The sequence below is a fragment of the Phyllostomus discolor genome, chromosome 4 (assembly GCF_004126475.2).
Source record: "Phyllostomus discolor isolate MPI-MPIP mPhyDis1 chromosome 4, mPhyDis1.pri.v3, whole genome shotgun sequence".
In the NCBI taxonomy this organism is placed as follows: Eukaryota; Metazoa; Chordata; class Mammalia; order Chiroptera; family Phyllostomidae; genus Phyllostomus; species Phyllostomus discolor.
The window spans coordinates 66,574,850-66,591,266 of NC_040906.2; the positions used below are offsets into that span (position 1 = coordinate 66,574,850).

The window sequence follows — 16,417 nt, forward strand, 5'->3', positions numbered from 1 at the left end:
ATAAAAAATAAATAAAAGTAAACATTTCTGCACCAAATTATATAGAATTAAATATAGGAAACAAAAAACAACAGAAATATGGTGAAACATTTATAGCATAATAGTGGGTAAATATAAAATCCTTTTAGTCTAAAATAACTCAAGTAATAAATACATACATAAAATATAATTACCATATACATTTAGAAAATAAAGACTAAGTTCTATGCTTTCTAAATTAGAATTCACAAAACCAAAAATAAAAAAGAGGGTATTTGGTCAACTTGAATATATAAACTCTAGAGAGTATAAATGAAATAATAGCCAGGGTCCATACTCAAGTTTTCCTGTAATTCATATTCTTAACAAGTAGTTTCATTAGCTCTGCTCTAGCCAGAACTGGCTTGTTCTTATATATTCTTTTCTTCCTGTACAGAAATGTATCTCCTTTTTGTCTAAGCCTGGCTCCAAGCACAATCACCCTATAAAACCTCAGTCCAACTACACCTCTTTATAAAACTTTTCCTTTGCCTCACCTCTACACAATGGTACTTCTAACCTCCCACGTTCATGTACTATGATTTTTAGTTACTTTCTGTCTTACATGCACAATGATGTGTAATGAAAACTTGTGCCTTATAGTTTTCATGGGTACACAATTAAATCTTGGTAAGTGCAAATATATAAAATAACAAAATACTTCTGTTTTATAAAAGATGAGGCTGTAAATGACAGCTGAAAACTTTATTTCCAGCCCTGGGAAAGAATACCTATCATTTTAAAAAGTTCAAAAAACACAGTTGGAAGTCTCATAGTTCCTGATCTCAAAACTTATTGCAAAGCTACAATAATCAAAACAGGCTGGTACTGGCATAAAAACATATAAGACCAATTGGATAAAATACAGGTGCCAGAAATAACCCCTTACATACACAGTCAAATTACTTTCAACAAGGGTGCAAAGATTACACAGTGAGAACACTTCTTTTTGAGAAATGTAGTTGGTAAAACTAAATATCCACAGGAAAAAAAAATGAAGTTGGACCCTTAACTTAGATCATATATAAAATAAACTCAAAATAGATCCAAGACCCCAATATAGGAGGTAAAACTCTAAAACTTCTAAAAAAAGCATACTAGAAAAGCTTCATAACATTAGATTTGGCAATAATATTTTGTATGTGACACCAAAAACACGAGCAAAAAAGATAAAAATAGATAAACTGGACTGTATAAAAATTAGAAATTATAGAAAAGTAACAATACAGAAAAAAGGTACCTGGACTTCTAGGGGTGGTAATGTGGGAAGGCAAATATATGGGAAAGCTGATAGAAGATAAGGGTTATTCTGTAAGTTTAGTTTATGCTCAGTCATATCAGCATCTTATCTACCACCAGCAATAAAGGTTGTTGTTTCCTTCCTGGATCAAGGGAGATGGCAACTTCACCAGGTTAATTTATGCCTTGTATTTGGGCACATGGGGGAGAGAAGAGAGCTTTACTTGTGTCTGAGAGCTTTTACTTAATTGCTCTCAGTTCAAAACAATCTTTAATGCCAAAGTGGTATATTTGGGGTGGCATATTCTGATCCCCTCCATAGTTAACACTACTGAACTGTACAGCTAAAGATAGTTAAGGTGATAATTTTTGTTTTGTATATTTACCACAATTTTAAAAATTAAGAGTAATAAGTGAAAATGGAGTTATGCAACATTCTTTCTCCCTACAGTGGTTATAAATGTGTCCCTGAGACCATGTCTGGTAATGTTTCTCTCAACTTTCTTATTTGAAAGAAAACTTACAGTATAACAGTATATTAGCTCAATAATAATAATAATAATAATCTATCATCTCCATCTTTCACAAATACATATGCATAAACACACATATACAGACATTTTTACACACCACTTTCAATTTCAGTAGCAAAATTAATTCCACACATGAGCATATTACATTAATCAAAGTATTATAGAAATTATCTTCACTGGCAAAATTTTTGTCAGCATATAAAAGAAGGTAGTAATTCTCAAATTAAAAAGAAAAGATGTGGAACAGAGATCAGAAATCCAATTAATATTCTCATTTTCTATTTCTCCTTTGTGTAACCAATGTAACATTTATCATATTTCAATTCATGAGGAAGGCAATCCACATAGATGGACAGGTACACTTATAAAATTGAGCACAGGAAAATACACACTACGGTTTATTGCTATTTTATATAGTAAATAAACTCTTCATTTTTGAAAGAAATTATTCAGAATTTTTATGCTACTGCTCCTCTTCCACTAACAATGAAAGAATGCTAGTGTTTTTTTTTCTCCTTATCAGCTTGCAAGTGTGCATATGTAAGAAGCAGTTATTTGGTCTATGATATAAATAGCTAAAATAAATGTCCTATTTCCTCATTTTCTCCCTGATAAAATATATTTAAATGCCAGATGCATCATAAACTTCAAATAACTCAATACAGAACTTGAAGTGCTATTAAATGTTTGAATACAAGTAAATGCTAAAGAACCTTAACATTTTGCTTTAATTTTTAATTACCCATAGCTTTTCAAAATAAATATTCACCCAATAATTACTTCTAATTTGTTATTCAAAAAGAATTATAAAGAGAGAAGATCATTGCTTAAAAAGTTACCATGCTTAGTATAAAAAAGAAGGCTAAGGCATAAGAAAGTTCCACAGAAAAATAATAATATAAAATTTTCAGTAGGAACTCAGTACAGTCCTATTCTTACTTTGCCATTTTTGCTATTATTGCTATGTTCATACATTACTGTGGTTAGTTGTTTAGGTAAATATATTCCTATACCCTCACAGTCAGGGCCCAATACAGTCATTTACTTTGATTCTCAAAGCTAAGCCTGTTTTAGGTAAATGGCAAAGATTGCTTGATTGGTTGACTGACTCATTAGTTTGTTTAATCAGTGAAAGGAAACTAAGGTTCAGAAAAGTAATGATTTACCATGATTTTACACCTATATGTTCAGTTCTATCTCTAGGAAATTTCCCCCTAATTACTTGAAGAATTCTCCAGAGTTGGTTTTTGTGTTCCCCTTCTTTATTTACTTTTTGCATTTAATGGAATACAGTCATATGCCCAACTCAATGATTATGATCACAGTCAGACTCTCTTCTCTGCTTCCAGGAATGCCCAGAGCATGGGGTAACATTGGCTACAGAAACCTCAGTAAACCAAAATGTGGTATTTGTTGACTTTCATGTAAATACAATTTAAACATTATTTTCAAAAAATAATACGCATACACATAAACATGCATGCAAGGCGTACACATTTACTTAATGTGCATTCTCTTGCATTTGTGCAATTATAGTTTTATATATCCACTGGTCTCATATCTCTAGCATTGTCTGTTCCAGGAATTCAGTAATTATTTAACAGCTTTGTTAATTACTAAAAAGAAATTATAGTATTTACATGATTAAGATCTACTCATCTGACTCAAATGTGAGTTTCTAAAAGAGCCTTTTGCTCACTACTCTACTCTTGATCCCTTTCCTTTCTTTATTCTTTAATTTGTTCTAAGTTCCATGAAGGAGGGACTGAATTGTGTCCACTGCTATATCCCCATAACAAGGAGCAGTACTTGGCACATGCTAGCATATTAGGTGCTAAAAAATAATGTGTTTAACATCTTCTAAAAGGGTTCTTTAGTTTGGTAATTCTTGTTTCTCTTTCTCTCCCTCTAAATAGTAACACAAAATCTTATGTTTAAAAACTAAACAAAATGTTATATATTTACATGTTTTCTGAAAACAGAAATATTTATGTCCTACTCTTAAATCCAAACTACATAAATTTATAAAACTTACAGTCATAATTGGTGAGAAATAGGCTAATGATCCTTAATGCCGATGCATCAACACATCAGGATAATAATGCTTTTTAAAATTATTTTAATATATTTTATTGAAATTATTAGGATTATATTAGTTAATAAAATTATACAGTTTTCAAATGTACAATTCCAAAAGACATCATCTATATACTGTATAGTGTGTTCATCTACCAAAGTCGTCTCCATTCATCACCAAGGTTAATAATATTTTTTCTCAAAGTTCTGAATCAAAATGTTATAACATTGTAATATTTTAAAAATATATGGAAGGTGGACAAAGGAGAAAGATGATTGGTTACATTTGTCTGGAATTTTATTTTTACACAGGTTACAGACTTCAACCAGAATGTCAGAGACTGAGGGTCTTCAAGAAAATTAGATTTAGTAAGGTCTTCAGCCTTGATTGAACTTAACATATCCAAATACCACAACTAATTGTGGTGTAATTCCTTCTTGTCCCTCAAATAATTAAAAATTATATATAATTGTACTACAAATACTAACAAACTAAATATGTTCAGAAAAGAAGTAAATTAACATAAATACTTAAGCATCCCTAGGGATGGGCATTCAAGAAATTAACTTCAGTTTGTCGTGATGTCTCATCATGACTGCCTCCAAGAAAAACTATTTCACTCTAGTCTCTCCTCTATGAAAACATGAAGTATTTGCTTAGATTTATTCCTCTGAAAACACCTTCAAATATTTGTAGATTTACATTAAAACTAAATACAATATTAAACTATTTGGGTAAATTTTCTTCATTTAATTGAGCCAGTTTAAGTGTATATCTATTTAAATATTGAGATATTTAAATGAATTCACTATTTGAGCAGTGCAGGCACTTTCTAAATAAATATCAACTTAAGTTTTCCACTAAATAAGCTTTCTTAAAAATAATTATTTGTGAATTCCATCTTTTTCATATTGCATATAATTTATATCAGTCATCACTAAGGCTATCTTAATGTGCCACCATCCTTTTCAGGTATAACTATTCAAAAATTAATACCAAGGTTGAAAAACACTGTTTTGTACACCAAATGAGTATTAACAAATTTTGACATCTTTTAAATAACAGTTGGGATAGCTGATTCATGGTGTGTTTTTCAACATTTGTTCCCAAGCAGTTACACAACTGAGTCACTCAAGATGACTTGCAAATGTCCCTAGTAAAACTCACATACACTTTATGATTTATCTAGGAAATGTAGATGGTACTTATGATTTTTTTCTTTTGTTTTGATGGCATACACTGTGTTGTGATATAAAAGTGAAATGGGAATATTACTTCATAGACTATTTACAAAATCACAAACTTTAAGCCAGTTATTCAGATCATGTGTGGCATTTTGGGAAATTTTTAATACTAAGCAATTTGCATCCTCCATTTTTAAAATATAAAATTGTTTTACAGTTTAGAGCTTAATTATTCAAGTACTCAATATGTTAAGTGATTCTTAAGGGAAGATATAGCACTGGCCACAAATATTTTCAATGGCTTCTCATAGATGATCTTACTTGTTTTTAAAGTAATGTGTCTGTACTAAAGTAATTCTTACCTTAATCACCCCAGATCTTGTATTAAATTTAATTTATGTTCTGCAGGTTGACAATAAAGATTCCTTGAAAATTTGAACTAGTGCTTACATGGTTTTCTTGAATGACTAAGTATCACATTTACACATTTTATTAAAACATGGTTTATAAAACAAAATAATAAATGCAACATTATAACATCATAAATCTAGCATATAAAATACTAAAATTAATCAGAAGAATATGATTTTTGTGCTTTTCAAAATACAACATTTCTATATACATACAAATATGGACAGAACTACCTATAAAATTATTTAGCTCTTTGGAAGGCACAAATGTAATACTTGAAGTTTTAACCTTTTCCTGGGGACCAAAAACATCATAATCTACAGTTGTTTGTGGTCTTGTTGAGAGAAACATTCCCAAAACAAACAACAGTGTGTAAAAGCAATTACTTAGCTACCAAATGAACTTTCTGACAGCTGAGCCCCAGCATCTCAATAAGGTTTTGGTTACTTTCAGCTCATTTGAAGAAATTCAGAAAGGAGAAAAAAATCGGATTTAGTATTATGATGTTAACACCACCATACTACCAATGTAATAAAACCAATTATATGTGGCAAACTTTACTTGCATTAACTATGATTTTATTGTATATAGAAAAAGTCATTATATGGCTAAAAGAACAACTTCAGTTTACATAGAAGTGTGTTTTTAAATATATCTGTAAACTTGGAAATTTTCTAAAATCTCAGGGCATATCTTTCTAAGTTCCAAGCATTTTCTTTATAAGGTCTATACATTAGAATGACACTACTGCAAATAAACACCTAATTTCATAACATCCATTTAAAATAAGTTCAACTATCTAGAGCATGGCTTATAGTTAATCACATATAAGTTGAATTTTTCAACTTAATTTTTCATTCCATATTATTATTGCTAGGCGATTATTTCCTTTATGGATAATAACTGAGCACTCCGATTATAAACAGCAGCATAAATTGCTGGAACCCATAATAAATAATCATTTATAAGGTCAAAGAATCATACAGGCAACTGACTACTTTTATGCTGGAATAGCAAAGCATATAGTTTCTCAAATCAAAATGTGAGAGCTTTGTATGCTGGCAAGAAAATAATCTACTAAAGAGCAGGTTTGCTCTATATTTGGCAAGATAAGACAAAGAAAAATAAAACAAAAAACATCTCATGGTGAAAAACCTGTTAGGCTGTGTGTTCTGCATTTTTTTTCAAACAGCATATTTTGCCCTGCCAGAGAAGAGGACAGTTCATATTTCTCATTATATATATATGCATAGTAAAATCTTGCTATGGTGTAGTTATTCAGAACCACAGACTTCTAGAGCTGAAATAGTCTTAGTTAACTGAAGTTTCTGAGATAGTCTGAAATATATAAGATTATGTAACACATGTAAACTCACCCTTCTAATCTTACATCTGGCAGACTTCTGTTAAGGGCAATCAGATCACTGGCCATAAGGTTAAACTGATTGATTTTAAACAGTTCTTTCATCTTCTCCTGGTCATCTTTAGGAATCAGCACAGCCTTCCCCATTTCTCCTGGCCCTTCTTGGTTTCTTGAAATAACAGCTGTAAGACACACAGTAAACAGATACATAAAAACACAGATAGGGAACTGAATGAATAAATTCATGTGTTGGATTTGATTCTCAAGCGTATTATTTATATACTGTCTTAATAATACATTCATTGAATTTTTAGCATTTACTTATAAATCACACACTACACTAAAGAAACAGCCCATTTTAATTCACTTAATGCATGTTGTCTTTCAAGTCTAGACACATAAGGTGACCTGACTAATTATCAAGATTTAATAATTACATGATACAAAATACCAAAAGTAAAATTTCCAGACCTGTACTTAGAAAATTATGACACTGAAGAAATACAAGAAACTATAAATAAGTGAAAGCACATACTATGTTCATGGATAAGAAGAATTAACATAATTAAAATGCTCATACTATCCAAAGTAATCTATAGATTTAGCACAACCCCTATCAAGATTCCAATGACATATTTCACAGAACTAGAAAAAATATTTCAAAAATTTATATGGAACCACAAAATGCCCTGCATAGCAACAATGATCCAAGAAAAAAAGAACAAGTTAGAGAAATCATTCTACCTAATATCAGACTATACTACAAGGCCATAGTAATCAAAACAGCATGGAACTGTCATAAAAACAGGCACATAGATCAATGGAACAGAACACAGAGCCCAGAAATAACCCATACCTTTATAGTCAACTAATATTCAACAAAGGAAACAAGTTCATACAAAGGGCTAAAGGTAGTTTATTCAATAAATGGTGTTGGAAAAATTAGATGGATACATGCAGAAAAATTAAACTGTATCACCTTCTTATACCACACACAACAATAAGTTGACAATCAATAAAAGACTTAAATATTAGACCTGAAACCATAAAAATCCTAGAATAAAACAGAGGCAGCAAAAGTTCAGACATTACTCGTACCAAAATTTAACAGATATCTCTCCCCTAGCAAGGTAAACAAAAGAAAAAATAAATAAATTGGACTACATCAAACTAAAAAGCTTTTGCACAGCAAAGGAAATAATCAACAAAATAAAAAGACAGTCCACAGAATGGGAGAACATACTCACTGATACATCTGATAAGGGGTTAATATCCAAAATTTTATAGAGAACTTATAAAACTCAACACACACACACAAACACACACACACCAACAACAACAAAAGACACCCCAACCCAATTAAAAAATTGCTCAGAGGACCTGGATAGACACTTCTCCAAAGAAGACATACAGATGGCCAATGGGCATATGAAAAGATGTTCCATGTCACTAATCATCATAGACATGCAAATTAAAACCACAATGAAATACCGTCTCACCTCTGTCAGAATGGTTATTATCAATAAATCAACAAACAGCTAGTGTTGGTGAGAATGTGGAGAAAGGGGGACCCTTTTGCACTGTTGGTGAGAATGCAGATTAGTGTAGCCACTGTGCAAAGCAGTATGCAGAAACTTCAAAAATTTAAAAATGGATCTGCCTTTCAATTCAGCTATTCCACTTTTGGGAATATATCTGAAAGAACCCAAAACACTAATTCAAAAGAACATATGCACCCTTATGTTCATTGTGGTTTTATTTACAATCACCAAAATGTAGAAGCCCCCAAGTGTCCATGAGTAGATGAGTGGATAAAACAGCTATGGGACATTTACACAATGGAATACTACTTGGGCACAAAAAAAGAAAATCGTACCCTTAACAAAAGTATGGATGGACCTGGAGAACATTATGCTAGGGAAAATAACCCAGTTGTATAAAGGCAAGCACCTTTCCCTCATATGTGGAATCCAGTGAACAAACTGAACTAATAAGAAACATGGAGACAGCCTCATAGATGGTGAACAAGAAGACAGCTAGTGGGTGGGGTGAGGGGATGAAGGATTTGAGCAAAAAAGAAAAAGGACTCATTGACATGGATGACAGTGTGGTGATTACTGGAGAAAGGTGGGTATTAAAGGGACTACATGGTAATGGAAAAAATACAATAAGGATTAAACTGAAAAAGAAAAATAAAAAAGAGAAAGGATATTTTGCTTGATTTGAGAAATAAGATTCTAACAGTAATATGTTCCCTTGGGAGAGAGTAAGCTTATTGTCCCTAAAATCAGAGGGAGTTAGAGTTAGCTTTGGGTGAATATTGCTGTTGGTGAGATGTTGGACTTAGCTAGGCATTAAGGTACCTTCCATTTCTAGGACATAAGTTTTTTTTTTTAATATCAGTTTCCTAGGTTTTTCTTTTTTTTCTTTTCTTTTTTTTTTAAAGATTTTATTTATTTATTTTTAGAGAGAGAAGGGAGGGAGAGAGAGAGAGAGAGGGAGAGAGAGAGAGAGAGAGAGAGACATCAATGTGCGGTTGCTGGGGGTTATGGCCTGCAACCCAGGAATGTACCCTGGCTGGGAATTGAACCTGGGACACTTTGGTTCCCAGCCGGTTCTCAATCCACTGAGCTCCGCCAGCCAGGAGATATAAGTTTTGATTCCACAAAAAATGCATGTTGTTCTCTCGGGAGTCTTCTAATTCTGACATAAGGAACATAATTGGGCTATATAATATTATCTATTGCCCATGGGTATTTCACGTGTGCAGCAGGTATACCTATACATGTATCTCACATTTATTTGCCCATTCCTTGTTTCCTCTATATAGCTCAAAGATAAAAAATCACCTCAAATCCACAAAATACCACATTTCTCCACCAAGTAAAACAAAACAAGACAAAACAAAACAAAACAAAACACGAAGCACAGACCTGACTGGTATGGCTCAGTGGATTGAGCACCAGCCTGTGAACCAAAGGGTCTCTGGTTCAATCCTAGTCAGAGCACATGTCTGAGTTGAGGGCCAGGTCCCCAGTGGGGGGCACATAAGAAGCAACCACATATCAATGTTTCTCTCCCTCTCTTTCTCCCTCCCATCCCCTCTCTCTAAATATTAAAAATAAATTTAAAATCTTTAAAAAAACAGAACTATCATTAAAGTACATGTGCTACCTTTTTACTATAATAGGAAAATGTAATAGAGAAGGCAACTAAATGTACATTATACCTTAATTATTGATTTGAATATAGAAGAAAATATCCCAAATCAAAAGCTGGTTTGAACTACAAAAGTACATTAAGATACTATACTTTAAATTATCTTCTTTAATTATATAGTAAAATCATTAAAATTGATAAATAATTTGACTCAAAAATGACACTATAATCATGTGCCACATAATGAATTTAAATCAATGATGGATCATGTATATGATCCATCACATACAACCCTGGTCCCATAAATTATGATGAAGCTGAAATATTCCTATCACCCAGTGATGTCAGGGCCAGCATAAGGTCACGGAGCAATGCGTCACTCACATGTCTGTGGTGATATGGCGTGAACAGACACACTGTGCTGCCAGTTTTAGAAAAGCCTAGCTCACACAATTATGTATAGTACACAATACTTGATAATGATAATAAATGACTATGTTACTAGTTTATATATTTATTATACTGTACATTTTGCCATTATTTTAGTGTACACTCTTTCTACTTACTAAAAAAAGTGTGCTGTAAAACAATATGCCATGCTATGCCAGCTGCAGCCTCACATCTCTAGTGTTTACTGTGTCTCTTGATTTCATTTGTTATGGTAGAGTCTAACTACTGGACTATCCTCTTTTCTCTCCCTCCTGAGTACACATTTTTACATCACCCAGTCTCCCCTGCAATTAAGTGTACTCCTATAACTGATATAGAAATGATATATGGCAATTCCAGACCTAGTCCATAAAAACTTCCCAGTGTGATTCTCCATACTCCTTCCCTTGCTATAGCAACTTCAGAAGCCATTGAAAAGAGCAGAGGCATCACAAGAAGGCAATGATATGAGTGACTGAGTTACTTGGAGGAGTGCCACTAGCTGATCAGGTACAGGAGTCCCCCCCTTGTCCATAGTTTCACCTTCTGCGGTTTGAGTTTTCTGTGGACAGCCAAATTCCAAAAATATTAAATGGAAAAACCAAGAAATAAGCAATTCATAAATTTTAAATTGTGGGCCATTCTAAGTACCTCAGTTCATCTCCGATATGGGCATTGTATTACCTCATATCAGCACAAGAACACAGGTGAGTTCAGGACAGTAAGATATGTAGAGAGAGAGACACATTCCCATAACTTCTATTTCAGTGTGTTGTTGTAATTGCCTCATTATTAATTATTATTGTTACTATCTTATTTTGCCTAATTTATAAATTAAACCTTATCATAGGTATGTATGTGCAGGAAAAAACAGTATATATAGGGCTTGGTACCTTTGCTGTTAGAGACATCCACTGGAGGTCTTATTTTTTGATCCTCACCCAAGGATATTTTTATTGATTTGAGAAAGAGAGAGAGGAAGAGAGCAAAATCAATGGGAGAGAAAAACATTGATCGGTTGCCTCCCATATGCACCTCAGTCAGGGATTAAACCTGCAACCTAGCTATGTGATTGAACCTGCAACATTTTGGTGTATGGGACAATGCTTCAACCAACTTAGCTACCCATCCAGGGTATCCACTAGGGGTATTAAAAGATTTGACCTGGGATAAGGAGGGACTATTGTATACACACTGCATAATTTACATGAGAGGAAAGCAGCTCTAATTTTGTAAACCACTGAGATTTCAGAACTATCTGTTATGCCTGATAGTGTTATTTTTGTTACTTCACTTTGTCCTTTCCCCATTAATGTATAAAGACTCGCCAACATGTTCTGCCTCAACTTTGACTTAGCCAATTGCCTAGCATTCTGTTCATTCAATCAGTGAATAAATTGAAAAAAGTAGGAAACTTGGAGGTAATCTAGTTCTTCTATCAAGGGACTGATGAACAGAATAATTCAAATAGAAGTTTTCTCCATCTCAGAGATGCATGAAATTATTGACCATAATATTAAAAAAGTAAAACTCGTACTTCATATTTTATATTAAATTTAGTGCTAACGTGTATTATATTTGGCTTGATAATAATATTTTTACACATTATAAATAAATATAGAGACATTAGTACAAGTTCAAAAATGTTTATTGATAGCAAAACATAATTAAAATGTATGGGAACTATGGCCTTAAGCAGTTTTAATTAGATCACAAAACAGATCCTAAGCAGACAGTTAAAGAGACCATCATTTAAATAAAGCAAGCATTTGATTAATCTCTTTTCAATTCCCAATTATGTAACTTCTAAAAAAATAATAGTTTGTATACCTATTACGAATGATACTCAGTATGGCTGCCTAAATTTTGGCAGCTATTAGCCTCACAATCACAGACCAATTACTCTGCTTTCATTGTTCATAAATTCTTCTTCTATAAGATGTTTAAATGACTTCACAGTACTGTTTAAATAAAATGTTATGTTACATGTTCGCATGGGCATTATAGTGGATGCTCATATCACACTCTCTTAAAATATTCTATACAAGAAAATGAAACACTGCTTATACGTTATGATTCAAGAATTCATTTAAAAATATATTCTAGGGAAATATAAATATACTCAAAGTTTTACTTACATATATGGCATATATGATTAAAGTAGCATTATATTTGTACATGCAGGCAAAAATAAATGTATATTCTCCTCTCTCTTGCTCTTTCTATAAGCAAAATATTATATAAACTGTTATATCTTTAGAAAAAACTATGCAGCAATTAAAATTATCCCATAAAAATGTAAAATATTTTCATATACCTAAGTGAAAAAAATGTGCCATGAAACAATGTTACAAAACAAACTCATTTCTATAAAAATTAGTTGTATGATGTATATGCATATGTCACCAATGAAGATTGGCAGTGATATGTTAGATTAGAGCTTTTATTTTCTTTAGCATTATCTATATTTTCTTAATCAGTTCAACATTACCTAATAAGGTGATTTCAGTCTCATATTAATAAAAAATCTGGTTTCAGTGAAAACAGGTATAACCTGGCTTTTACAGAGACAGTTACAAAATGAAGTTAGTAGATGTTGGAAGCATTAAAAAAAGGGAGATTGATGTTGCTTGGAATTCCTAAAGGAAGAAAAGTTTCTTAATGTACACAAGATGACAAGCATGTTGAAGACCCATAAAGCATTAAGGTTTGTTCTTAGGAAAATTTCTCACAGGAAATTTGCTACAATTTACAGGTAAGAAAACATTTAGTAGCTGAGCAAGCATGAGTAGCAAAGTTCTTGGTTTGTTTTAGGAAAAAGCAAATTCCTATATTAGTATAAACAGTTTTCACTTTCAGAGTCATCCTTACAAATCATTCTACATAGCTATGAAAGCCAATGCGATCCTTATGTTCAGGAAGATGTGTTTGGCACGTGTGATAGCCATAAATGTTTCCTGGAAACAACTGGCCCAGTTTATAAAGTGTTCACTAAGGTAATAAAATCATGAGGAAATAGGAAATTATTTCCTTCTGCATTAAGAATGAGCTTGCTCATTTAAAGTATTTAAATTTATAATGGCTATAGTAATAGCCTTAGTTTCTGCTTTGAATAAAAAATCTTCCTAGCCCTGGCTGGTGTGGCTTAGTAGATTGAGTGCTAGCCTGTGAACCAAAGGGTTACCAGTTTGATTCCCAGTCAAGGCGCATGCTTGGATTACAGGCCAGTTCCCCAGTAAGGGGGATGTGAGAGGCAACCACACATTGATATTTCTCTCTCTTTCTTTCTCCCTCTCTTCCCCTCTCTCTAAAAATAAATAAATAAAATCTTAAAAAATAAAAACATCTCCCCCCCACCTCTGCCTATACTACCCCCCCCCCAAAAAAAGGAAAAAAGAAAACACAAGCCCACGAATTTTTTTGTAAAGAAAAGCACCAATTTTGGCTTTAAGATGCTTTGGAAAGCCTTCTGTAAGGGGACACAAAAAGTGAAACTGGCCATTTTAAATAAGTTACACAGACTTAGACACAATTCCTGTGTCTGAGACACAAACCTAGACACAGACCTGACACAATTCACTTAAATAATCCCTTACATAATCCAACATTCATTTTAAATTGTTTCTAAGATACACAATTATAAACTCTAAGCATTTGATATATCCCAGATATGATTCATCAAGTTTGGAAAAATATAAACACTTTGACCAAAATTAAAGAGCATTGCATTCATTGAATGTACATCTAATTGTGGAAGTACAAACATATTTTTCAAATAATTTCTGAACATTTTATTTATTATGAAGCTGCAAAAAATATCTAAAATGGTTAAAGTTTATTAACTGATATTTCAGAGAAAATGTGAGGCAATCGTTACTCAGTTTGTTATGAACTCATGTAGAAATTAAAATTCCTTCACAGAAGTCTGCAATTAAAAATTATAAAATAATACTGAATTAAATTTGAGCAGAAAAGGGAATCATGTCAAATATTCCAAAGTATTTTAAGTCATTAAATTAAATCAACTGCTGGATTGCATGGTTTTGTTGATGGTAGTTGTGCTGAATGTCTTTTTTTTAGCTCACCAGGCCTCACTCGGCCCCATGTCTAGCCTGCTGTGTCCCAGGTTGCTAACTTCTATTCACATCAACCAGGCTCCCTTGGCCTTTGATTTTTGACTGAGAAGGTACCAACAGGTATTGGGAGATGGAAGATTAATGAGGTTGAGGTACTAATTTCCCTGGTTCCCTCTCTGCAGGGTTGCTGTAGGTTGGGTCTCTCACTCTCAATGATAATGTCATGGGGAATATCCTATGACTAGCTAATGAAGTAAGAAACAGTGTAAGGCCAGATTCAATAAGAAGCTACCCTCCATTCTAGCATCTGCTGGAAGCTGCTTTCTTACAGTTCTATTCAGCAGTGGCCCTGAAAGTCAGTGGGTGAAACAAAATCCACCCACAGGGCAGAACCTCAAGGAGAAGAAATTTGACTGAATATTTAAAAGGTCCTCTAGAGGTAGGGGACCTACATAAATCCATGAGCAGTAGCTAACAGGTTGGACAGGTGGTAAGAGATTTAAGGGAGCTAGAAGGGAAAATCGATGACAAAGATGTTTGATGGAAGGAGTATACGAGTGGTCCCCTTGAAATAGATGCAAAAATGGACATTAATGTCCTGTGTAATCTTCCAGAAAGGGCTTCCTCTGCAGAAGAGCCTCTCAACAATCAGATGGACAAAATTATCCTTCCTATAGCTGTCAGTTTCTTTTTCTTTTTCATTTAATCTATTTTCTGTTTCTTTTTTCAGTTATTTGGGAGGGAGACATACTAGACCAGGATAACTCAGATGAAGACTATAGATGTGACAACATCCACTTCTCACCACAGTTAATATGAGTAAGGCCACCTAAGCTGCCAACAGCAGAAGGGAACACAAAGCCATTCATATGGCACCATTTTAGACCCATTGGCATGAGGCTGATTCTACTGGACCCCTTTCATCATTGTGAGGAAAAATGTTATCTTGGAGAGAAAGGTATCAGGAATCTGATACCTTTCACAATTCTCTCAGTACCACCACTTGTAGACTTACAATATCCTATTTTTCTTGAATTTAAGCAAAATCTCACTTCAGACCAGAGAAAATAACATAGCAAAAGAAATGTGACCATGAGCCCAACCAAAAAATCCCCTGGTCTCATGTCCTCAACATATATAAGTAGCTGAATGGATAGAATAATCTGCTGAAGACTGCTGGAGCATCATTAGGGAGACACAACCTTGTGCATTTGTGATGTTGTCCTATAGGATGTTATATACCTGAAACCAATATCCATAGTGTCATATCATATCTCCTATAGACAGAATGCACAGGTCCAGGAATCAAAGAAGGAAATGAGAGTGAAATCTCTCAGCCAATAATTCATTGGAGCAATATTTGATTTCCATCTCAGTAACTTCGGGCTTTATGGGTAGAAGGATACTAGTTTCCATGTGAGAAATGCTTTCACTAGAAAACATAATCATGATTCTGTCAAACTGGAAATTGACAAATCAGAAATTGAGTCTTCCCTCTGGCCATTACGAGCTCCTTAAGTTGTTGTACTGACCAGCAGACAAAGGGACCACTATAATAGTTGAGGTGATTGATGTTATTTACCAACAGAAAATTAGATTGCTGCCACACAAGGGGGATGGGAAGAACTACTTCTGGAGCCTGGAGGGTTTTTTTCTGGAGCACCTCACTTCTTCAACAGCCTGGGTAATAGAACAATGAAGCAATCCCATAAAGACAGACCAATTAAAGGCTGATAGCATGGGATAGAACACCACCAAGTAAAGAATACTATACAGATTATTCACTGACAGAGCTTAGGATACACATTGTATAGATGTAGCTAAAAGAATACAAAATTATCATCTAAGATCTCATGAGTAAGTCATGAAACTATAGCAGCTATATTTCAGATTATTTATGAATTTCTTTCTCTACTTTTGTCTAGATT

General features: G+C 33.3%; 1 protein-coding gene across 5 annotated transcripts in view; it reads right to left on the reverse strand.

Moving 5' to 3' along the window:
* GALNT13 (polypeptide N-acetylgalactosaminyltransferase 13) overlaps window positions 1-16,417 on the reverse strand; it is a 494,468-nt gene that overhangs the window by 277,107 nt on the left and 200,944 nt on the right. For all 5 annotated transcript variants that reach the window (XM_036023469.1, XM_028510990.2, XM_036023467.1 and 2 more), the window contains one exon: window positions 6,839-7,007. In XM_036023469.1, coding sequence (XP_035879362.1) covers window positions 6,839-7,007 — 169 coding nt within the window. The remainder of the gene's footprint in view (window positions 1-6,838; window positions 7,008-16,417) is intronic.